Source organism: Mauremys mutica, chromosome 8, assembly GCF_020497125.1.
Source record: "Mauremys mutica isolate MM-2020 ecotype Southern chromosome 8, ASM2049712v1, whole genome shotgun sequence".
In the NCBI taxonomy this organism is placed as follows: domain Eukaryota; kingdom Metazoa; phylum Chordata; order Testudines; family Geoemydidae; genus Mauremys; species Mauremys mutica.
In genome coordinates, this window is record NC_059079.1 from 112,453,641 (window position 1) to 112,479,280 (window position 25,640).

At 44.8% G+C, this 25,640-nt stretch overlaps 1 protein-coding gene across 3 annotated transcripts in view; it reads right to left on the reverse strand.

The window, feature by feature from the left end:
• LOC123375911 (complement factor H-related protein 1-like) overlaps nt 1-25,077 on the reverse strand; it is a 42,855-nt gene extending 17,778 nt beyond the window's left edge. Inside the window, exons 1-5 of one of the 3 annotated variants that reach the window (XM_045027322.1) lie at nt 24,910-25,075; nt 14,172-14,348; nt 8,786-8,974; nt 6,679-6,861; nt 6,333-6,545 (exon numbers count right to left, since the gene is read on the reverse strand). In XM_045027322.1, coding sequence (XP_044883257.1) covers nt 6,333-6,545; nt 6,679-6,861; nt 8,786-8,974; nt 14,172-14,348; nt 24,910-25,072 — 925 coding nt within the window. In that variant the 5' untranslated portion in view covers nt 25,073-25,075. Of the gene's footprint in view, nt 1-6,332; nt 6,546-6,678; nt 6,862-8,785; nt 8,975-14,171; nt 14,349-24,909 lie in introns of all 3 variants that reach the window. The other 2 variants (XM_045027324.1, XM_045027323.1) reach the window with 2 other exon arrangements.
• Nucleotides 25,078-25,640: the final 563 nt, after the last annotated feature.

The window sequence follows — 25,640 nt, forward strand, 5'->3', positions numbered from 1 at the left end:
CTGGGAGGAGAGGTTCAAACTTGGGTAGGGACCCCCATAAGTGAAAATCATACTGGCTCAGCAGGGACTGATGGTTGGCCACCCTGAGCTGGAAGCTTGCCAAAGAATAAACCTTCCTTCCAAATGCGTCTAGTCTCCTGGCATCCTTATCCTCCCGATGGTTTACAGATTTCACCACAAGTGAGTTAGGTGCCAGGTGGGAATATAGGTACTCATGGTCCTTAGCCGGCACAAAGTACCTCCTCTCCACCTTTTTGGAAATAGGCGCCAAGGAAGCAGGAGTCTGCCACAAGGTATTAGAGATGTTGGCCACTCCCTGGTGCAAGGATAGGGCCAGGCAGCCCAGTGCCGAGGATGACAGCACATTAAAAAGCGAGTCAGACGGCCCTTCCATCTCCTCAGCTTGGAGTTGGAGGTTGGATGCCACTCTTTTCAGGAGGTCTTGATTCACCTTGAAATCTTCCTGTGGAATAGCAGGCTGTGGTGCTGCTATGGTGTCGTCCGGTACTGGGGAAAGGGCCGGCATGGAGCCAAGGCCTCGGGCGGTACCTGGGGGTCAAGTCCCAGGTCACAGTCTAGGCACAGAGCCGCCGACCCAGGGCCTGCTGACCTGTCCCTCTGTTGGGAAGGGAAAGCCGACAGAGCCTGGGATTCCCCGACCACTGAACGGGATCCCGTCTGGGCGGGCATCTGTGGCCACTGTGCCCATTGACACCACTGTCCCTGCCACAGTGCTCCTTACCACTGACTAAGTTGGGGGCCTTGTGGCAGCAGCTATTTTGGCTGAGCTGCACAACCCAGAGTTGGGCGGCTGGTTGCCGATGCTGAGGTCACCGTCTAGCCACGGTCCCATAGGAGTAGAGAGAACGATGGTGGCTGCTACAGTGCCTTCCGCGGGATCAGGACCTTGACGTCGAGGAGAAGTACCCTGCAGACTTGCTGCTCTAGTACTCGCCCCGCCGTCTGCAGCTATGGCGATCTGGTGCCAGTGAATGGCGAGGGGAGCCCCACATGCAACGTCCGGCCGAGCAGGAACTGGAACGTGAGCATCGACGTCAATGATGGCGGGACCAGCTGCAGTAGCTGCAACGTGAAGAGGAGCAACTACGGCGCCTGTCCCAATGCCTGTGCCCATCACTACGTGGCATGGAGGGGCTTCGAGACTCCCGTTCTGGTGGCGAGCCTGTTGGCCTGACAGGTGTGGACGGTTGACGCAAGCTGTGAGATGACTGCACCAAACGAGGCAAGGAGCAGGTCTCAGAGTGAGGGCTGTGCTGTTCCGGGGATGCCTGATGAGCACCCAGCGGTGGCTTGTCGCGGGACTCATAGACTTTAAGGTCAGAAGGGACCATTATGATCATCTAGTCTGACCTCCTGCACAATGCAGACCACAGAATCTCACCCATCCACTCCTGTAACAAACCCCTAACCTATGTCTGAGTTATTGAAGTCCTCAAATTGTGGTTTGAAGACCTCAAGCTGCAGAGAATCCTCCAGCAATTAACCCGTGCCCCATGCTGCAGAGGAAGGAGAAAAACCTCCAGGGCCTCTGCCAGTCTTCCCTGGAGGAAAATTCCTTCCCAACCCCAAATATGTCAATCAGTTAAACCCTGAGCATGTGGACAAGACTCACCAGCCAGCACCCAGGAAAGAATTCTCTGTAGTAACTCAGATCCCACCCCATCTAACATCCCATCACAGACCACGGGGCATACTTACCTGCTGATAATCAAAGATCAATTGCCAAATTAATTGCCAAAATTAGGCTATCCCATCATACCATCCCCTCCATAAACTTATCAAGTTTTAAAGTCTTAAAGCCAGATATGTCTTTTGCCCCCACTACTCCCCTTGGAAGGCTGTTCCAGAACTTCACTCCTCTAATGGTTAGAAATCTTTGTCTAATTTCAAGTCTAAACTTCCTAGTGTCCAGTTTATATTCATTTGTTCTTGTGTCCACATTGTTACTAAGCTTAAATAATTCCTCTCCCTTCCTAATATTTATCCCTCTGATATATTTATAAAGAGCAATCATATCTCCCCTCAGCCTTCTTTTGGTTAGGCTAAACAAGCCAAGCTCTTTGAGTCTCCTTTCATAAGATAGATTTTCCATTCCTTGGATCATCCTAGTAGCCCTTCTTTGTACCTGTTCCTGTTTGAATTAATCCTTCTTAAACATGGGAGACCAGAACTGCTCACAGTATTCCAGATGGGGATTAATTATACAGTGCCTTGTATAACGGTCCTAACATCTCCTTATCTTTGCTGGAAATACCTCGCCTGCTACATCCTAAACCCACATTAGCTTTTTTAACAGCCATATCACATTCTCGGCTCATAGTCATCCTGTGATCAACCAATACTCCAAGGTCCTTCTCCTCCTCTGTTACTTCCAACTGATGTGTCCCCAATTTATAACGAAAATTCTTGTTATTAATCCCTAAATGCATGACCTTGCACTTTTCACTATTAAATTTCATCCTATTACTATTATTCCAGTTTACAAGGTCATCCAGATCTTCCTATAGGATATCCCGGTCCTTCTCTGTGTTAGCAATACCTCCCAGCTTTGTGTCATCCACAAACTTTATTAGCACATTCCTACTTTTTGTCCCAAGGTCAGTACTAAAAAGTTTAAATAAGATTGGTCCCAAAACTGATCCCTGAGGAACTCCACTAGTAACCTTCTTCCAGCCTGACAGTTTACCTTTCAGTACGACCCGTTGTAGTCTCCCCTTTAACCAGTTGCTTATCCACCTTTCAATTTTCATATTGATCCCCATCTTTTCCAATTTAACTAATAATTCTCCATGTGGAACCGTATCAAATGCCTTACTGAAATCAAGGTAAATTAGATCCACTACGTCTTTGTCTAAAAAATCTGTTACCTTCTCAAAGAAGGAGATCAGGTTGGTTTGGCATGATCTACCTTTTGTAAAACCATGTTGTATTTTGTCCCAATTACCATTGACCTCAAAGTCCTCAACTACTTTCTCCTTCAAAATTTTTTCCAAGACCTTACATACTACAGATGTCAAACTAACAGGCCTACAGTTACTCGGATCACCTTTTTTCCCTTTCTTAAAAATAGGAACTATGTTAGCAATTCTCCAGTCATACGGTACAACTCCTGAGTTTACCGATTCATTAAAAATTCTTGCTAATGGGCTTCCAATTTCATGTGCCAGTTCCTTTAATATTCTTGGATGAAGATTATCTGGGCCCTTCGATTTAGTCCCAGTAAGCTGTTCGAGTTTGGCTTCTACTCGGATGTGGTAATATCTACCTCCATATCCTCTTTCCCATTTGTCATCCTACCATTATCCCTAAGCACCTCATTAGCCTCATTAAAGATTGAGGCAAAGTATTTGTTTAGATATTGGGCCATGCCTAGATTATCCTTAACCTCCATTCCATCCTCAGTGTTTAGCGGTCCCACTTCTTCTTTCTTTGTTTTCTACTAATTTATATGGCTATAGAACCTTTTTCTATTAGTTTTAATTCCCTTTGCAAGGTCCATCTCTCTACATGGCTTTTGGCCTTTCTCACTTTATCCCTACGTGTTCTGACCTCAATAAGGTAGCTTTACTTGCTAATCCCTCCCATCTTCCACTCCTTGTAGGCTTTCTGCTTTTTCTTAATCACCTCTCTGAGATGCTCACTCATCCAGCTTGGTCTACAACTCCTGCCTATGATTTTTTTCCCCTTTCTTGGGACGCAGGCTTCTGATTCCATTGACTTGAAGTAATTCCAGGCCTCCTCCACCTTTAGATCCACAAGTTCTTCAGTCCAATCCACTTCCCTAACTAATTTCCTTAATTCTTTAAAGTTAGCCCTTTAGAAATCAAAAACCCTAGTTCCAGATCTATTTTTGTTTATCCTTTCATCTAGTTTGAACTGAATTAGCTCATGATCACTCAAACCAAGGTTGTCCCCTACAACAATTTCTTCTGTGAGGTCCACACTACTCACCAAAATCAAATCTAAAATGGCATTCCCCTCTTGTTGGTTCTTCAACTACTTGGTGAAGAAATCCATCAGCTATAACATTCAGAAAAATCTGAGCCTTATTATTATTACTAGCACTTGTCCTCCAGTCTATATCTGGGAAGTTAAAGTCTCCCATAATCACACAATTCCCATTAGTGTTTACTTCATTAAAAACATTAAAGAGGTCTCTATCCATATCCAAATCAGATCCCGGCGGTCTGTAGCACACCCCAAACACTATCTCAGGGGAGGCTCTAGTAGCTTTCTTTTCCAATGTGATTTTTGCCCAGACAGACTCTTTCTTATCCATTCCATCACTTCTTATTTCTTTACAGTTAACGTCATCATTGAGGCACCCCAGGCACCAGTAAGCTCATGATGTCTCACGTGGCCTGCAGGGCCTCTGGCTTCGACGGCATCCGATGGCAGGAGAGGCACACGCGGACGGTACCAGGCTGCTCCACTCAACACAAGCCAGAGACCTTGGGCCCGGGGGGGAAGGGGCTTGGGGAAATCGAGGGCTGCCCAGCACGGGACCAGCCTCACCCCTCTCTTTCTCTCGGCGCGACTGCGACGTGGATGTCTTCCCCTGCTTCTTGGAAGGTGAGCGGTGCCAGCTAGTGGAGAGGACCTCGCTACGCACTGAGGGACGTGGTGCCGGGCGCTCCGAGTCTGGTCAGCGTGCCGGAGTTGGGACCAGCGCCGATTCCATCAGGAGAGCGTGAAGCCTGATGTCCCTCTCCTTCTTAGTCCGTGGCTTGAATGTCCTTCAGATCTTGCAGCATTCACTCATGTGAGTCTCTCCCAAGCAGTGGAGACACTCAGCATGTGGATCACTTCTTGGCATAGAACGGCGACAGAAGTCGCAGGACTTGAAACCTGGGGCATGGAGCATGCTCTGATCCCACTTTAACAACTGAAACTATTAACAAAACTAAACTAATGGTTCCACTAGGGTCAACTAGAAAGGCTGCAGCAAAGCTTGAGCAGAAGTTCCGACTACCTTCACTGGCAGCAAGAAGGAACTGAGCAGCTCCCCTTATAGCGCAATATAGAGGCGCCACTCCAGGGGTCGCAGCGTTGCTCCCCCGGCACGGGTACTGCTAAGGGAAAAACTTCCAACATCGGTGCCCCTGGTGACCACGCACACCTACTTTGGAATACACATGAGCAATCACTCGAAGAAGAACCCTGGACATTATTCATTTATTTACAGTAAAATGCAAAAAAAATGGGGAGGATTGATGGGAAAAAATAACATTAAATATACTAAAGTTAAAATGTATATATTTTGTGGGGAAAACATTAAAATGAAAATTGCTCTATTTCTAACCTTGCAAAATGGTAAAACCATCAGATGTCAACACTTTTCACAAAATTGTTTCTCCATTTTTCAATCCAGCTCTGGTAAATATGCTGTCTCAGGGCTGGTAGCTTACAAATTTAAAGGACATTGTGTTATCTTGTAGTTACAAACTGTTACACCCAGCAGTTGACCATAGCATCAGAGGCAGATTATCCTTTTGTGGAGCCCTGGGCCAGAGCAAGTGGGCCCTACCCCTTCCACCTGCAGTCACCCCCATCCAACCAGGTGCTCCTGCCGGGGAGCAAGGTCAGGACGCAGGGGCTTGCCCAGCTCTGCCCATCCAGTGCTCCTGCCAGGGACCAGGGGTGGAGCATGGGGGATCCCCCCTCAGGCAGGAGCGCTGGGTGGACAGAGCAGGACGGGCTACAGGGGTGCCCATTTTTCCAGGGCCCCCCAATTGGCCAGGGCCCCTGGGCATGGGCCCCATTGGCCCAGTGACTAATCCACCACTGCAAACCATCTGTATACTGCTCCCACTCCCAGCACTTTCATACCCGATAGTGACAAACCAAGCTCCAGGCACAAACTCAGTTTTCCCATTATGGACCTCAGTTCTGTTATCAAAAAAAGGCTGAGCTGCTCCCAACACTGTGTTTCTGAGAAGGCCTCTGAGTACCGCCATTAAATACTCCGTGAATAGATTCAGTAACATCTGAAATAGCCTTAGATATGCCTAGTAACAGACAGTAATTCATTTACATTTTTACAATGGTTGTATGACAAATAAATGCCACTTGGTTATTAAATTAACTTGAGGGGCCAGAGTGGACCAGCGAGAATCTGCCTCACGGTGTCTATTAGCCCCTGAAAAGTAATTAGCTTAACACAAGTCCAGTCTGGAAGGCTTTCCCCGCTGCACTGTAGTGATAAGATCAAAGAAGCAGCTCTTTCCCTTTCACTTATTCCTATCATTGCAGAGTGCCCTCTACAGAAAGCAGGATATTTGAGATACCCACTAGAGCCCATCTTCACCTACCTTTGCATTTCGGATAGACAATTGGATTTCCATTGCATTGCACCATAAAAGTAGATTGAGATAAATTAGTTGCAAGTACATATCCTGGTTTGCAGCGAAGCTCAAGAAAATCACCACGTTTTAGGTACACCCATTGCGATATGTTCTCATTTGGTCTCCCATTCAGCTCTACCATCTGGTTTTCCATTTCTTCCACTGAGATAGCACATGGCTCTAAAACAAGAAAAAGGTGTGGTTGTCTTGGTAACCCCCCAAGTAACCACTTGTGCTTACACAAGTGATAAGTCTGATTCAGTGAATTACTACATAAACCTCAAAGCCTAAGAAAGCAGTATTTTTTTTTTACCTAAACAAAGTGGTGCTTTTGTCCAATTCCCATTGTCACAAAAAGATCTGTTCTGTCCTTCCATTGCATAAAATTGTTGGCATTTGAATTCTACAAAGGAGCCAGATGTGTATCCTTTTTCCAAGAAAGTAGTTATGTCTCCATTCTCAATAGTAGGTGGACGGCTACAGTTTTTTCCTGTTTCTAAAGGGAAAAAATGACTATTATAATAATCTTATGCAAAAATGGTTATGATGTAATTTTTTGGCTTTCATACTGCACGTGTAAAATGGCTCCTTGTCCAATGTTAGGGAAACCACTTGTAAAAACCTCATGTGGCTGAGGTAGGCACAATGACCAAAATACTACGGGCCTCATCCTCAGCTGGTGTAGATTAGTGTTACTTCGCCTGAACACAATGGGGCTATGTCAGTTTACACCAGCTGAGGATGGGGCTCTGAATTTCTTGGGTTTTATTCACTTAATTCAGATACTAATTTTTACAAGCAATGTATTTAATTGTATATCTTGTATTTTGTATGTAGCTTTCTCTTTCACACTCTCGATTATATATATTTGTATTACATACAAAACACCATCAAAATCTATGTTAAAAGATTATTAAGATTGCAAAGTGAAGCATTCAAAATATGCATGTGGATTACACTGAAGTCTTTAGTCACCTGATCACACCCTATTTTTCCTGCAGGACCTCTGCCTCATTCAGTGCACAGGCTGGCCAGTGCTCACTGAATGAGATAACTATTCAATATTACTTTTCATCCTCATCTTTCTACGTACAGCCCATTGCCTTATTGGCCACATTACTCACAAATGCCAAAGGCAGGAGGAAGGCCATCCCAAACAAGTGATGCTAAATGTGAAGCTGCACGGTGTTTTCAGTTGATAGAAGCAGACCCAGGGAGATGGGTAAGTGGGCAAATGGCAGGGGATGCTGTCAAAAAACCTTCTCATTTACCATCTAATCTGCTTACTGAAGGAGAAATTCATCCCTGCACAGAAGAGCAGCACAAGATCTATACACCATTTATGCCCTACCTTGTGCTGGCCCTCTGAACAGCAATTAATTCACCCTGAATGAGGCAGGAGCCCTGTGGAAAATACATAATACCATCATGTAAGAGATGCCTACAGAGGGTGGTGCAGTGCCTCATGAGTGATTATGTCTAATGGAAAGGGCAGGTGTCACAGTCCAGAACACTACATGCACCTACTTGACTGCACACAAGAAATCAAATTGAAGGGTTAAAATCCATGTGCATTTTATATAACAATCTGATATATGGATTGTGCCAGCTTTTTTTCAGACCCAAAGTCCAGAGTTTGGTCAAGAGACCAGAGGCCTAGCAAATAGTGATTAGCTAAGAGAAAGCTGGGTAAACAGATAATCTTGATTTGCTAAAATAGGCCTGGTCAGCAAATTGCCAGGCGTTGGAGCTAAGAACTAAATAATTGTGTCGTATGCAAAGTTGCAAATTGAACAAAGGATCTCTGTTCTTATTGTGTCAGTCTCTTCTGTAGGGAACGTTCTTCCCACAGATCTAACCTTGAATTTATGAAAATTGGCACGTTAGTATAAGATATGGCATCTTTTCACCTCCCTTCCCAGGGACCAATGCCTGCCTTAAGATATGAAGGGGACAATCTTTATTGCCGTTTCTTTGCTTTAACCCCTAGGAATGTATCTGTCGGACAATCAAAGGAGTTGCTTCATTCCTATGGACCCCAAATCAGAATTCAACATATATGTTTTATACTAACAACATTTCATCAAAGTATTAATTAAATGTTAACTTGCTAACTTGAGACCATGGGCGGAGACACTATGTAATCTTTTAACCATTGGTTAATGTGCTATCTTGTCTTGCTGCAAAACCTATCCCGGGGTGTGGAACTGCCTACCCCGTCATTTTTCCCCGTCCATGGAAAATCTACAGATTCTATTGTAATCAATTGATTGACAGTGTCTCTGAGCCTAACAAGCAAAGTGACACTCTGCCAGCGCTGTGTGTAATAAACTCCTATGCTTGACCTCTACATAGTGTGGATTTATGTCCTTCAAAATAAAACTGAGAAACTGAATTATCAAAATATAATGCAGATTTACCAGAGATACATGAAGGCAAGTCCATGTGCCCATTAACACACTTTCTGACTGAAGGGATTGTGAGGATATATCCTTCACTGCACATAAATTCCAGTGTGTGCTCACTCTGAATCAATTGTGCATGTCTTCGCCTATTGGACAGAAGCAGATTTTTGGTCTCCAGTTGCTGTTTTGTAAGACTACACGGTGCTAAGGAAAAAACAGAAAAAATGAAAATGATAGAGCCTGATTCTTCAGTGTCGTGCATCTTGTGCAGCCATTTACCTGCTCTGTCGTTAGTGACTGCAAAACATGGCCATTCAGTTTTGTACGCTTTCTCTCTCTGTAAAGTGCTTTGTAAGATGCAAGACAGTGGAGGATCAGGCCCATAATCTTCATCAATATATAGATTAAAATGTATTTCTAACAACAACTATAAAAGTCACATTGCTGACAAGGAAATAAGCCGTAAAAGAGAGTAACCCCTAAAGAGGAGAAACTGATGATGTATGTTTATTGGCCAAAGTCTATTCTTTCTGCAAATGACAAGCAAGAGCCTGCTCCTGCAGACCGGACGCATGCACGAGATCCCACTGAGGCCGATGAGACTACTTACATTCTGAGCACTTTTGTGAATAAGAATTGCAGGAGTGCATCTAAGGCCTGTTCTTGCTGCTGGTGAAGTCAGTGGGAACAAGATAGGTATAAACTTTGTAAGCGAGCCCATTTGTTCCTCCATACTGTAGCTGGTATTGTCCAGGACTTGCTGAAATTAGCCATTTCTTGATGGAAAGGCCTCAGCCCTCCTCTTGCTACACTACTAAAAGGTGCATCAATTATGTGGAATGAAAAGAGGCACTAAAAAGTTGTCAGATAGAAATAGAAGTTCTAAAATCCTACATCATGCACACAATTTATATACAGACTTGGACATGAAAAGGGCTATATCTGTTGGAGGTGGGCAGGAATTCACAAGTTCTCAGGATGGAGGACAGCCCTGCCGAACCCGGCGTCTTCCCTGGTCTGGGAGACGATCACATAATGCGAAGTGAACGTGTGAACCGAACACTACGTGGCAGCTCTAAAAATGTCCTGGATGGGGACGTGGGCCACGAAGACAGCCAACTAGCCATGGGGGGACACCCGGCAGCTCATAACAGGAACGGATGCACAAAGTGATCCAATTGGAAATCAGCTGGGTGGAAATCAGCTGGCCCCTCACACACTCAGCCGAGGCGACGGACAGTTGCAAGGACTTTCTGAATGGCTTAGTCTGCTTGAGCTAGAAAGCCAGATGAGATAGAAAGCCAGACATCGAGCGTGTGGAGATGGTGCTCCTCACTGGATGCGTAGGGTTTGGGGCAGATGACCAGTAGAAAAATGTCCTGACCCATGTAGTAGGCAGACACCACCTTCAGGAAGAACGCGGGGTGTGGGCAGAGCTGGACCTTGTCCTTATGAAAGACCATGTACGGCGGTTTGGAGGTCAGGGCCCTGAGCTTTGAGACTCGCCTGGCTGATGTGATTGCAATCAGGAAGGCCACCTTCCAAGAGAGGTTAGACCAGGAGCACGTGGCCAGTGGTTCTAACGGGAGCCCCGAGACAAGCCAACACCAGGTTCAGGTCCCACTGTGGGACCGGGGGTCTAGAATATGGAAAAAGACGGCCCAAACCCTTAAGGAATCAGACAGTCATAGCATGGGAAAATACTGTGTGCCCTTGCACCGGCAGATGGAAGACTGATATGGCTGCCAGGTGTACTCTGACCGACGAGGGCACCAGGCCCTGGGTCCTCAGGTGGAGGAAGTAATCAAGGATAAGCTGGATCGGGACAGTCACTGGGGAGATGCTCTGGTCCACCGCCCAACTAGAAAACCAGGACCACTTTGCCAAATAAGCGCAGCGAGTGGAAGGCAATCTACTTTCCAGTAGGATGCGCTGAACCTGGTCCAAGCATGTCCTTTCCTCTCCACCAAACCACTGAGCAGTCATGCCGTGAAGTGAAGAGCCGCTATGTTGGGATGGAGGAGGCAGCCCTGGTCCTGAGAGAGCAGATTCACGTGGAGCTCCCGCCAGGCCTGTGAGGGTCCTGTAACAATGCTGCCTGGGCCACACCGGGGCAATCAGGAGGACCAGGCCTTGTCTGACTTTATCTTCTCCAGGACCCTGCTGATTAGATGGATTGGGGGAAAGGCGTAGAGAAGCCAGCCTGACCAGGACAGGAGAAAGGCATCGGAGATAGTGCCCCTCCCCAGGCTCCCCTTGGAGCAAAACCGGGGGCAACGACAGTTCTGCTGAGTTGCGAATAGGTCCACCCGGGGAGTTCCCCACCTTCGGAAGAGCCGGTGGGCCACCTCCGGGTGGAGGGACCACTCGTGTTGCAAAGAAAAGTCCCTGCTCAAGTGATCTGCGCTCTCGTTCTGGGCACCCAGTAGGTGGAAGGCCTTCAGGTGGATGCATGGGCTATACAGAAGTCCCACAGTCTGAGGGCTTTGCAGCAGAGGATTGAGCTCTGCCTTTCCTGTAGAACATCAAGGCCATGTTGTCCGTGCAGACTCTGACTACCTTGCCCTCTAGGTGCGAGTGGAAGGCCACACACACCAGTGGCGCAGCCTTGAGCTCCTTGACGTTTATATGTAGGATCAGGTCTTGAGCCGACCACAGACTTTGGGTCTGAAAGTTCCCCACATGGTCCCCCCAGTCCAGGTCCGACGTATTGGACAACAGCTCCAACGACGGGGCCCTGTGCCAGAACAGGACCCCTTGGAGCTTGTTGTTTGGGGCGGATCACCATCGTAGGAAGGCGATCACAGAGTCCGGCATGGTGAGGACCTTGTCCATCCTGTCTGTGGCCTGGGAAAACTTCGAGGCCAACCAGAGCTGGAGGGGCCTCATCCTGAATCTGGTGCGATGGACCACATACGTTCATGCTGACATGAGAGAGGCCATGGCTGATTCTGCATCCAGGAGCGCCCCGATAAACTCTATGCATAGGACTGGGACTAACGTGGACTTGGTGTTGTTTACCAACAGGCCCAAGGCAGTACATGTGGACAGGAGGACCACCACATGATCCCTCACCAGCGACCGGGAGGTGCCCTTGACAAGCCAATCATCCAGATAGGGGAATATCTGGACCCCCCACCATCTGAGGTAAGCTGCTACCACCAACATGCATTTTGTAAACACCCTGGGGGCAGTGGACAGACCAAATGGGAGGACCATGAACTGGTAATGATTCTGTCCCACCACGAAAAAGAGGAAGCATCAGTGCCCCTTGAATATGTGGATGTGGAAGTACCCATCCTGTAGATTGAGGGCAGAGTACCAGTCCCCAGGATCCAGGGAGGGGATGATGGAGGCCAGGGAGACCATGCAGAACTTGAGCTTCACCGTGTACTGGTTCAGGCCTCAGAGATCCAGGATGGGCCTGGGCCCCCTTGGGCCTTTAGGATAAGGAAATAACAGAAGTAATACCCCTTGCCCATGAACTCCTCAGGCACCGCCTCTATCACTCCTAGTGCTAGGAGCCCGCCCACCTTCTGTCCTCTGTCCCAGATTTCCCACAGTGCCACTGCAAAGAGGGAGTCTTCTTAGCCCTCTTGGAATACCCTGTGGATGGGGAGTGGGGCTGACTGGTTGATGGTACCAGAGGGTCACCGCGTACTGATGCTGTGGTGCCGGGTACTGGTTCGGAGCAGCATGCCGGGGTTGGGGTCAGCGCCAACTCCATTAGGATGGCCCAATGTCCCTTTGTCTTTTGGTCCGAGGCTTAAACGACTAGCAAATATTGCATCTTTCACTGATATGGGTTTCTCCCAAGCAGCGCAAACATTCTGCGTGCAGGTCACTCCTTCGCAAGACCCCGGGGTGGGCTCACTGACTACCTAAACTAACTAAACAGCTAACTAACTACAGGTACTAACGTTGAATGAATGAACAGTTCTGGGGACAAGCTATAGCAAAGCTGGAGCAGAGCAGTTCCAACGCACCTTCACTGGCAGCAAGAAGGAACTGAGGGGGGTGCGGAGCACGCAGCTCCCCTTATACCGAACCAGGCAGGCACCACTCCAGGGGCTGCGGCGGGCGCTCCCCACTATGGATACTGCTAGCAGAAAAACTTCCAGCACTGGTGCACATGGTGAGCACGCACACCTATTGTGGAATACACATGAGCAATCGCTCCAAGAATAACCCAGATACACATCCGTCTAGTTTGTATATAACTTTGTCTAAGTCAAGGAGCCAGGATTTCAATTATCTGAGGTCCTAACAAGCAGTATAATCTTAGAGTATCCCCTAAAAGGATGAGAAGCCCCTGTACAATAGCAAGTAGTTCTAGGATACTTTGCTTTTAATAAGACTCCCCCTTATACAGTGTAAGTAAAAATATCACATACATTCAGTGTCCTGAATATTACAGTGCAAAACTAGCAGGATATCAGCTAATTTGTTTAGTAAACTACATTAAAAGAAAATCAAGCCACACCCTGTCTCTAATTGCAACAACTAATATAGAATTCATGAACTTTCTAATAGAATTTTGGAATTTTAATCACTTCCATGCCTATTACAATAATGCATGTGTAAAAAATAAACAATAGTGCATTGGACCTTTGCAGGTATGTTGAATATTTTACTTCTTTACACACCGTAGCTGTAGTATGTATATAGTGCACATCCCCAGGTTTATCTAGGCATATCCTGTTAGAACATCCCCCTCACTCAGTGGCTTTTTCCTTGCTTTCAGGGGAGGACTTATAGCAGTGAAGCAGGCCAGGATAAATGGAGAGATGCACCTCTCTGTACCCCTTTCCAAGGTACAGCCTTAGGGGGCCCATCAACTCCTATGAGGTCACTGAAATGAGGTTCTTGATTAATATTATTTGCCAATTTCTCCTAATGTTGCAGCTCTCTTCTCTTTCTTATGATGATACAATGGTGTTTCATCGCCATATTCTTTGTTATGGATATTTTTACACCATGCCTCCAGTAGTCAGGTCCTGTGTCATTGCTCGCATTTAGGGTTAACAACAAAAATCTTGGAATTTGATAAAATGGAGAAAACTCTCTTCTGTAATATAAATATAATAAATTTAGATGTTCTGTTGTCTTATTGTAAAAGAGAACCACCTAATTCAAATTTCATATTTGAAACTATTTGGTGATCTGCAGAGATCTCATTAATAGAAACTCCTAGGGACCAGATATGGCTTGAGCCATAAACGAGATAGTTGGATCCAAGGATCAAGTGTGGTCCATCGGAGACATGAATCAGCTCTGAATTCTGATACCACTTTCCCTGTCCCCCATAGTTGAAGAGTGTTTGAATTCATTGGTTTGATTTGGGTCCATCTCTACTAAAGAACCAGCCTGTGGGAAAGAACAAAGAAGCAGTTCCTCTTACCCAAACACTGTGGTGCAGGTGTCCAGGTTTTTCCACTGCATGTGATCCATTCAGTTCCCATCAGGCTGTATGCAGGATTGCACTTGTATTGCACTTTGTCACCTTCCCTATACTCCAATTTCTCATCACTAACAATCCCCCCAAAATCAATAGCAGCCGGCTCTTCACATGCTGGAGCTGCAATAGATGCACAGACATTATTGTTGTTGTTTGATGTAGGGAAATGTTCTAAGATCATTTGGCTTAGTAATGAACACCTTACAGGTGGCTTTCATAATTCATTTATTTTAATAATTTATAATTCATCTATCAACATGGTACCTAGGAACACTACTGCACAAACACACACAACGCTCAGGCACTGCAATAACCTGACAGAAAAGAGGAGAGAGATGCTTTACATTAGACTAAGGCTTGGCTGCACTAATGAACCTTGCACCATGCACTGAACATCAGCAACACAGAACTGACTCATCACCACAGGGAGCGAGCACAACAGTTGTGGACCCTCCATATGCAAGAATGTCCTGCCTCCAGTCCCCAAGAGTGCACTTCAAGGGACTGTCTGCAGCAGTGCCTCAGCTGATCTGAATTGTCACAATGGTGCATAAGGACTGAAGGAGCCTCCAATGTGTCACACCATGTATGGTTTTATAGACTAAAACCAACATCTGGAACTGATCACTATACAGCAAATATATATATAGCAGAAAGAGGTGGTCTAGAGACAGGCAACTATGATGAGGAGCATGGAAAGAGCCAGAAAATTGAGACCATGAAGAATTTATTAATACGCTGCATGGTCCTGCTCCAAAGAAGACCTTTGTTCAGACCCACAACAATATTCTCTGAAATGGGTAAAAGCTCCTTTGCAATTCTTCCATAAACATCCTTGTAATATGGAGAAAAAATGGATTGTGGATTACAAATATAACCAATGGAGTTAATGTTGGGTTACAGACAAAAGTAGATGAGCAGGAGATGAATTGAGTCTCATATGTATAACAGGGCTGGGGTGGAAAGCAGCATACAACAATAAATATGGAGGTCTCACTGCATTATATAATGTGGGCTCCAATATTTACCCCTCTTTAATCCCACTTGATGATCTGGTCCTAGTTTACCAACTAAATTGATACATGCTGTCCTTTCTTCTGTAGGGTGGATTACACAGTGCCTTAAAGATGGATGGGCTCCTTTACCAAAGTGTTTCCATGAGTAATTTAATGGTTGAAGAACTCTCTACCTTTGTCATATTGGACCTTTCTTCCTGGCCATCAGATGAGCATTGTGCTCATGTATGGGACAAAGTTTGAGGTTCATATGGGGAAATTTACGTAACAGAGAGATCCTAGGATTATGTCTGGATCTTTCTTTAATTGTTTCTTCTTACTTTGACAAGTCACAATCTATTGTTTGGGAAGGTGTCAGTATCATAAATAATAGAACTTACTGCCAGTGTCTGATTTTATTTAAATCCTAAGGACATAAATTTTATGTAAAGCACTAGAGTTTCAGAACTCTTTCTACTGACTGTGTTGTTGCCTTAGGTATCTTGGGTTTCTTCCTATGGTCCCTTTTCTCCATCCTACAGAAGAAAGGAACGTACATTCAGATAATAAAGTACTAAAGCTGAAGTGAGAACTAATGAGTGAGTATTCAGAATTTATCAAATGGAATTTTTCTTGCATGTACTTTGTAATATTATACATTTTAAACTTTTCTTTTGAAGTGAGACCCTGTGGCTACCCACATCTAGAAAATGGAGCATTAACTATTATGAATACTACAAAGAATGAGCCTTTCCAGCACGGTTAGGTGTATCAATGTACTACAGATGTCTTGATGGTTACATATCTAAAAGCAAGGACAGGTGGAATCTAATCAACTGTACTAAAGAGGGCTGGGATCCAATGCCAAAATGCCTTAGTAAGTAAATGTATATTTGCCTTAATTTCTTAAATGTCTTAGTGTACTATATATACTAATAATTACATAAAGCAGCAGCAGCATTGGCAGGAACAAGGACTGGGGTGGGGTGGGGTGGGGTGGGGTGGGGTGGGGTGGGGGAAGGGCAGGGTGTTACAACACTGCTCTATTCTGGTACCTACACTTCCCTGCCAAAGTTGTCATCCAGGAGCATGAGCGTCTCTTTAAAAAGACTCCTCCTCATACCTGGAGCAGCAAAATTAGAAGGAACCAGGGCTGGGGACAGACCTTACGTAGACAGGTTGAGGTATTTGGAGAGGGGTTGTTTTTTTTTCCCTCTCCTTTTCCTTCCTCCTCAGTGCTGGACCCTCAACCAGCATTTCCATCCCTGAAACAAAGGGATGGGGCTGAGGTTGGACTTGATATTCTCTGAAAGAGTTGCAGAGAGGAGCTCAGGTCTGGTAGGTTTAGAATGATCAATCATAACCTGCGTAGGTAGAGACCCATGGGAAGGGATATGGTAGGCTGAGAAATCTTCTTAACAGGAGTAGAGGCTCTTTAGTGCTTGGGGATATTCAGTTGTAAGGGTAGGAAAAAAAAGTCTCACAGAAAGGTGAAATGACTTCCAAAGTTCACACAACAAGTCAGTGGCAGAGTCAGGAGTAAAACCCAGGTCTCCTGATTCCCATGCCTGTGTCCTATCCATTAGACCAGTGTTTCTCAGCCAGAGGGTTGTGACCTCCAAGAGAGGTCACAAAAAATCACCAGAGGGGTTGTGATGTGTTGAAAATGACACAATCTAAAGCAAAGGAAGTCTTGCTCCCACAATTCCCGCACACCCTCACCCTTCAAGGTCACGTATTCTCTATCAACATCTTGAAACCACACATAAATAATGTATATAGGCTGGGTACCTGGAAGATTGCTTCTGGGATTGATACTAATTGCAGGGCTGGGGAGGCATAAAGAGCCAAAGAGCTTTCTCAGGCTAGTTTTCATAAAGCTAGAGCCTTACTACATGAAGTGGAAAGCTTTGATTTCCAGTTGGAGAAACCTGTGACTTACACCCAAGTTTTCTCAGTCTGCTACTCAGAGTGTTTCATGGAGCACCTACAAATGTCTTACAGTCTGGCCAGCCCTGTTCCCTGGCCCTTCAGAGAGTCTCCAGCCCTGTTTCCATCACCACTCATCACAGCCTGATCCCAGACCCATGCCAGTTCTTGCTCCCCTCCTTCTGCAGCCTTGCACCTCAGCTACCTCAGTATATGTCCTAATTCTAGGTCTGAATCCAGTCCCAAGTCAGCCCTTCTCCTGCGATACCGTCATGCCAAATCTACACTAGCTCTTCCACTATTAATCACTGAGGTAGAGTGATTTTTGAGCATACGAACTATTCTGTCTTACAGCTAGAAATGACAGAAATATCATATGTTTTTTTCTTACTTTTGCTTTTAGAAAAAGACTCATTTTTTGAGGCCTGGATGTTTGAAAAGTTTTTTTTTCTACATTTAAAAAACTACCTGAAAATCCCCCTTATATTAATTATAAAGTTGCTGTCAGGAATCACTACTGCCTGTGAAAACTTAGAAGAGAGGAGTGGGTCACAATAATACTTATAATTGGATTCTGTCTGAATGAAATAATGTCGTGAGTATGCAGAGTACTTTACAGGGCTCAAACAAGGACAAGATCCCTTCTCCGAAGAGTTTACAGTCAAATTCAGACCATCACAATGCACAGGATAGCAGTTCTAGTACCAGGACAGTAGACTCAGAGACATTGGTGGTTAAAATGATATAGAAAGTGACAGGAGAAGAGGTGAATTCTAAGGAGGAGGTCTGAAGTAGAGGATCCTTTTTGCACAGAGTGGGTGGGTTTCCCACTGGGACTGTCTTGATAGGAGGCACAAAACCACAAGAATCTCACTCTTCAATCACAATCACACCTTCCTGGCACTCATGACTCATGCAGGTGGGTGAGAAAGGGTTAAAAAAATATTCAGGGGGTCCGAATTTTGGTCTTGAGGCTCGTTCTTTGCTTCCCAGCTCTAAGGGGCATGTGGGCTGTGGAGTCAGCATGCTTAGCTCTTGGTTAGGATCTTGGCAGAAGGGAGCAACTTGTGTTTCTCTGTAGCAAATCTTCAGACTCAGAGTCACGGCTTGGCTACACTTGAGAATCACAGCGCTGGTGGTGGCTTTACAGCGCTGTAACTTACTCCCCATCCACACTGGCAAGGCACATACAGCGCTGTATCTCCCTGGCTACAGCGCTGGCGGTACTCCACCTCGACAAGAGGAATAAAGAGAACAGCGCTGCTCTTGCTCGGGGCTCCCAGAGCTGCTTATCTAAAAAATAAACACAGCTACTGTTTGCTCGAGCAGAGGCAGGCAGGGGGATGAATGTCCACAGCTAGTGTTTGCTTGAGGAGAGAAGCAGCCCGGGGGGGGGTCTGTTTTGGAGCAGCTGCTTATCTGGTCTGAAGGCTATTTGCATTTAGTGAATGAGAGAGGGGTGGGGGAAGGGGTCAAAACTTTTAAAATGATTGAAGGTTGGTGCTGTGTATCTTCAAGTCCTTAGAATTTGCAAGGCAGGGAGCTGACACAGTGTCAGCTCCAAAAATCTACTCTCTCTGTCTCCCCCACGCTCCCTGTCACACTCCACCCCACCCACCTCTTTTGAAAAGCATGTTGCTGCCACTTGAACGCTGGGATAGCTGCCCATAATGCACCACTCCCAACAGCGCTGCAAATGCTGCAAATGTGGCCACACTACAGTGCTGGTAGCTGTCAGTATGGCCACACTGCAGCGCTTTCCCTACTCAGCTGTACGAAGACAGCTTTAGTTCCCAGCGCTGTACAGCTGCAAGTGTAGCCAAACCCTCAGAGTCAGTGATAAGTGGGTGAATAATGACTTAGCATGAAGCCTTAGCAGCTTGGGATGAAATCCTGGTGCCATGGAAATCAATGGCAAAACTCCTATTGACTTCTGTGTGGTCTGGTTTTCGCCCTTGGATAACAGCTGATGAGTTGGGAATGGAATTGCTTCAAGAATAGTCAGAGGATACTTTAAAGAAAAAAAATGCCCAGTTGCTAGAAAAGATGCCCAGTTCCTAGATGCACTTAACCTTTTTGTCTTTAGGAAAGTGTTCTGTCAGTCATTTGGAAGGTGGTAAACTTATATATAACTATGGGGAAAATTACCACAAAGTTGATGAAATTTCATGTGTGTGTGTTCATGAATATAGTCCTGAAAATCTGCACACCAAAGTTATATGCACAAAAATAACTGGTTGCCTTCTCCAAGATGCATCCATAACAGTAAGTAGCATTTATGTTCTACTATGTTCCTGTTTAAAAACTCTAAACATGTTACTATCTTGGTCTGCCTAAGAAAAACACAAAAATCGAATGGGGAGTTGACTGCCCAGCCTCTTTTTTCCCAGACCCATGGGTAAAACGGTGATTCTGCTTTCCCCAAACCCTGTACCCTTCTGTCAGTGGTTTATGTTTGATTGCAGCTTGGTGCTTGCTCATAAGAGTCTGCATACCCAGCTAATTCACCCACTGCATTTACCTTTTTGTCCCTCAAATACTGTTTTACCTTATCACTACACACATTCAGGAAGTGTTCCTGAGTAACCAGATCACACATCCCTTCAAAGCTTGTAATGCCTTTCCCCCGCACCCATTTATCTACCAAATCTCTCATTTCATTGGCATAAGCCACATTACTTAATCCAGATCCCCTCTTAAGACTCCTGAATTTAACCCTGTAGGTTTCAGGTGTAACCTGAAACTGTTTCAAAACCAGTTCCTTAAATTTACCATAGTTTGAAGCATCATCAATAGGCATCTTATTGAATATGTCCAGAGCTCTACCAGTCAATTTTGCTATCAACATGGTCATCTTCTGATCTTCAGGGATGGCATGGAGGGTGCACAGTCTCTCAAAGGTGATGAAATACTCGGCGATATCGCTGAACTCGTTATACTGTGGACATAGTCGCTCCCATTTATGGATTTTTGGGGAAGTGGAGCCAGCAGGTGGAGGGTTTTGTCTCCTCAGCTCCATTAGAGCCAGTTCATGTTTCTGGGCCTCCCTCTGGGCTTCCATAGCTCTCTTGTGGGCAGCTTCTTCCCTTGCATTTTCTGCCTCCAAAATACTAATTTCTATTTGTTTTAGTTCTAGCCGTCTCTTATGTTCATTTTCTTTCTCTTTTGCTTCCAGTTTGGCCAGCTTTAGTCTATTAGCGGCGTCACTAGTACTCATTTTCTTGCTTTCTTGTGCTGGGTCACACCCCTCTGCAGTTCATTGAAACTGAGCATTTATGTTCTGAGCACTCAGCACTCAGCACTCAGCTCAGGGGATGCTTAGTTAACAGAGACTTTCACAGTGCCCAGTGTTCAGCCTTTCTGGAAAATTTGCAACCAGTGCAGTTTTAGCTTCTTTTGACCTTCAATCTTATTTATTTTGCTTCCTTTTCTGTTCCTACTTCCCTTTCCCGAAATAAGCAAACAGAAAATAACAAACTAGTAACCACTTTGTCTGTTCTCCAGCCACCACACCTAAAACTCACCTAAAATCACTACCAGTACCTTAAAGCAATCAGCTGTGCACAGACCCTGCTCGACTACGCCACTTTGACAGGTTGGCTCACAGGAACCCCCTTGGGAGCTTCCAACCGATGTGCCACGACTACTTCTATCCTTGTTTTCCCTCCCAGCTCAGGACTCCAGCACCCTGTCTTGCTGAGCCAGACACGCTTGTCTACCTCAACAAAGACCCAGAGTCTGAATTACCTGCCCCAAAGCTGCAGGTTTACCTGAAAACAGCTCACAGAAGTGTGCTTGTCTTTAGCACCCAGATGCCCAACTCCCAATGGGGTCTAAACCCAAATAAATCCGTTTTACGCTGTATAGAGCTTATACAGGGTAAACTCATAAATTGTTCGCCCTCTATAACACTGATAGAGAGATTTGCACAGTTGTTTGCTCCCCCAGGTATTAATACACACTCTGAGTTAACTAATAAGTAAAAAGTGATTTTATTGAATAGAGAAAGTAGGATTTAAGTGGTTCCAGGAAGTAACAGACAGAACAAAGTAACTTACCAAGCAAAATAAAATAAAATGCGCAAATCTGTGTCTAATCAAACTAGATACAGATAGGATCCTCACCAGTTCCAGAATGCTCCCTTTTACAGGCTAATCTCCTTTTAGCCTGGGTCCAGCAATCACACACACCCTCTGTAGTTACTGTCCTTTGTTCCAGTTTCCTTTAAGTATCCCGGGTGAGGAGGTGGAGAGGCTCCTTCTTTAGCCAGCTGAAGACACAATGGAGGGGTCTCCCAGGGATTTAAATAGACTCTGTCTTGTGGGTGGAGACCCCCCTCCTCACCCTGTGTAGAATCCAGTCACAGAATGGAGATTTGGAATCACATGGGCAAGTCACCTGTCCATGCATGACTCAGGACTTGCAGGGAGCAGCCATTACCCACATGCTACCTTGAATGTCCTCAGATAGACTTCTTATGTGGATTGGAGTCTTCCAAACTCTTTTGTCTATTAAATGCTTCCTGATTGAGCACATTCTTCTCCCAAGGAGTGACCAAATGTTTTAACTAAGGCTACTTAGAAATCGAGCAATTATACAGCCAATGTTCATAACTTTGAGCACACAAATGGTGCTTACATACAACTAGGATGAACATAACCTTTACATAGATATGTTACATGGCATATGCAGCAAAACCCTATTCCAGTTATATCATACATACATTTATGAGCACCCCCACCCCATAAAGCCTTATGGAGTACACTGTCACAGCATCCATAACAGTAAGTAGCATTTATGTTCTACTGTGTTCCTGTTTAAAAACTCTAAACATGTTACTATCTTGGTCTGCCTAAGAAAAACACAAAAATACCAATTCTACCAGGAGACTTGTTATGGCCATGTACCTTTCTGACATGAGCAACTGTGCAATCAGTTGCTCTGATATTTGCCCTTCCTCACTCAGTCCGTTCCTGCTGTTTGTCACCCCCACTGGTTGTGTCATATCTAGTAGTTAGATTGTAAACTCCTTGGAACAGGTATGAGGTATTTTCTTATCTTCCGTGAAGAGCCAAGTGTACTTTTGGATGCAATAAACAACAGTAATAATTCTCAGCCAGCACCTGTTTCTCCTTATCCCCACTCCACTCCCCATCTCTGCTCGCTATGCTCCTGCTCTCAGTTTTGGCACCTGGCACAACAGTGGCCCTTAAATGTCAGGAGGAGCAATTAGCAGGAAAGTCCTGCACAACACCTGCAGCCCTGGAGCATGTGCAGTGCAGACAGAATCTTGAGAGAATTTATCCATCAAACACTAACAAGTCTCTACTGTGCAAACTGAGATTTTCCTATGCTTATAACTTGGCCAGATTTGGGAAGCATAGAAAAAGTCACATGCCTGACACCAGGTGGAAATCCCAGCCAGATTTCAATTTCTTACGCCAAAGAAAATGGGTGCTAGAGCTCCTTAACAAAACATTCGTAAGAATATGTTAACAAATGCAAAACAAAATATTTCTTCCTCATTTCATTGTTATAAAAGGCTGAAATATCTATTTTAACAGAAACTTTCCAAACAAAATTCAAACTGAGGATGACACTCAGCATAGACAATATCAGCCAGAATGATTAAAGTTTGACAAAGTTATAAGCAACTGAAAACTAGGTCTTATAATGGAAAGTGTTGGGCATCCTATTAACAGGTGTCACTACCTGAGCCATCTATAATCCAGCCAAATTGTGACATTTAGTGACTAGCCCGTGTCCAGGACATATGCAATCTGATGGGCTGAGTTATTTTATTTCTCTCCCCTATAAGCTTTTCCTACTAGTCAGGAAGTTACGGCTTTAGAAATTACAGCATAAAAGAAATGGAAGGCAGAGCCATCACTTCAACACACTTCACAACACCCAGAGGAACATGCTACAACCATACGAACAGATAGTATAAGGCACACACTTCTCCTGTCTGATAGGATGCTAGAGCAGGCTTCTTGTGGCACATCTTGGAATAGGTAACCAGCCATTTTTTTGTGCATTCCGTGGTCTTTTCCCTGTTGTCCAAATCAAAGTAAAATCTATAATTAGATTCTACTCTGATTATATCCTCTTTTCTGAACACTCCTTTCAAGGTGGTAGTTTTCATTATTTACTGCTAGAGGATCACATGCAATTACTAAACAGAAAGACAAACAAATTTAACTGGAAACAGGACATTAGGCTGTAAATTCCCTTCAATTAACATTATTTATATCTTATCTTTTTTTTTCTAACTCCAAGGATTGCATTATAGAAGTATTTTCTGCATAAGACTGTCAAAGTGAGATCCCTGTAGACTTGATGAAGTCTATAGCTCTTCTCCTATCTTTGTTGCTGGGAGGATCTGCTTAGGGTAATTTTATTTTATTTTTTAGGTGGGGAGCAGGTAGTTGTTGTTATAAGTGTCATTCTGATTAAGACGGAAAAGCTTTATCAAAAAAGGAGAGTCTTGCAGTGACACCAAAAGTTGGACAGATATTATTTGTCTAATCTCTTCTGGAAGTTCATCCCACAGCTGGAACCCTTTCACCAAAAGTGCCTTATATCCTACTCACACACACTCCTAGGCTGGTGATGGCATTGTCCCAGCGCAGTGCAACAGTCTTGCCATGTCATAAATGCAGATGGGATTTCCAGTGTAGCTGGGACCTGATCTACTACTGGCTTTGTGATCAAGATCAGGAGACCACCCGCAATATGTGGGTTCCAGCAGCAGAACCCTCCCTGCTCATTCCAGGTGGAAGGTCTACCCCTTCCTCTAAACAGATAGGCTGGTTTAATTGTGAGTAGAGTAGACCCTGGCAGGATTAATCCTGAGGTCAGAAATCCTGAACATAATCCTTAGTAATCAAATAAAACAAGGGTCTTACAAGATTCCTTCATTGCTCAACCCTGGTTTATCCACAGAGCAGCTCCCCTCTAAAAATTAGGTTTCAGATGGATCCTCCTTTCCCACCACTAAACATAAATAGCCCTTATCTACTCAGGAACCCCACAGTCTCCTGGAAAGTCATCAATCCAAGACATATTTTACCATATGACATTGTGGGAATGGACAAAGCAGGTCTGGTGTCAGAAATCAAAATGCCCACTCACTCTATACACATATGTAAGGTTCCTGTCTCCACGGTATCTATAAATCAGGCCCACATGCCAGAGTGTTTTCTTCCATCCATATAACACAGAATCTGGGAGTGGCACAAAACACAATTTCTAAACAAACCAGAACACAATGAATATAATTACAATTCATATAGTGTGGCATAAATAAGAGATATATGAATACGAGTGAATTTCATCAGCTGTTCTGATAACAGAAGTAACACATACAGACGTACTCAGCTTTTTCACTCTGAACGATGCTATATTTTGGGGGATGCACTCAGCCCTGTTTTAACAGGCAGAAGCTCTAACAAGTGGAAATATTCTCTAGAACTACCCAAAAATGAGAGTCAATAACACAACTTCTGCCTTCAAAGATTTTCATTCACTCTGTTGTTAATGGCTGTCTCCTGTTTACTGTACATTCGATTGTTTTGTCCTTGTAAAGCGGGGTTGGGGATGTCTCCGTCAAATGACGTGAGCTCAAATTATGTATTTGAGAGTTCACTGTAACAGCACTTGACTATGTGCAGCATTGAACATATTTAATATCACCCCACACCAGGGAAGTGTTAAGCTACAGTGTTGTTGAATATTTGGTTCCTTTTGCATCTTACCTTGTCCTTTAGCAGAGAAAGCCCAGAGTATCTGAATGATGATACAGCTCAGCAAAGTCATTCTGAGGGTTGACCAATTAAATCCAGTACTTGTAATGGCTGGTGTTAAGTTCTGCGCTTCTCTGCATTCTGTCCTCAACAACTGCTTTTGAAGACTGATCATGCGTTCTACTCCCACTCAATACCTCTCTCTCTCTATTACCTCTCTTTCAACATCAGGATACCAGAGATGACATATGTAAACTCCACTGGGAATACTGTCCAATCTGTTTTTTTCCATTGCCCTCTTTGATTACATGGAATTTCTCCCCTCACAGTATGATGTCAAAGATATTTCTGCTGAGACAAACACAAGGTATCAAATACTCAGGGTTCAGAGACATCCCTCATGTATAAATCTCTGATAAACACAGGTTGCTTAAGATATATTTTTGGTCTTCAGAAAGCTTCATTATGCAAAATGAGCAATTAATACTTTACCACCAGGGTTTAAATACTACAATCTGCTCACCTAGCGGTTCATGCGGAGTTTCTGTGGGTCTGAAGAGACCTGGCATTTTGAAAGGCTGGAAAGGGAGTTCATGACTTATTCAGTCTCGCTGGGTCTCCCCTCCCCGGGGAACCCCCAACCCCCTATCCCCACCTCTCCTCAGTCGCTACTGCCAGTCACCATCTAGCCCCCGCTCACTGAGGCGGACTACAGTATATTTGCCACTCGTCATTGGCAAGGA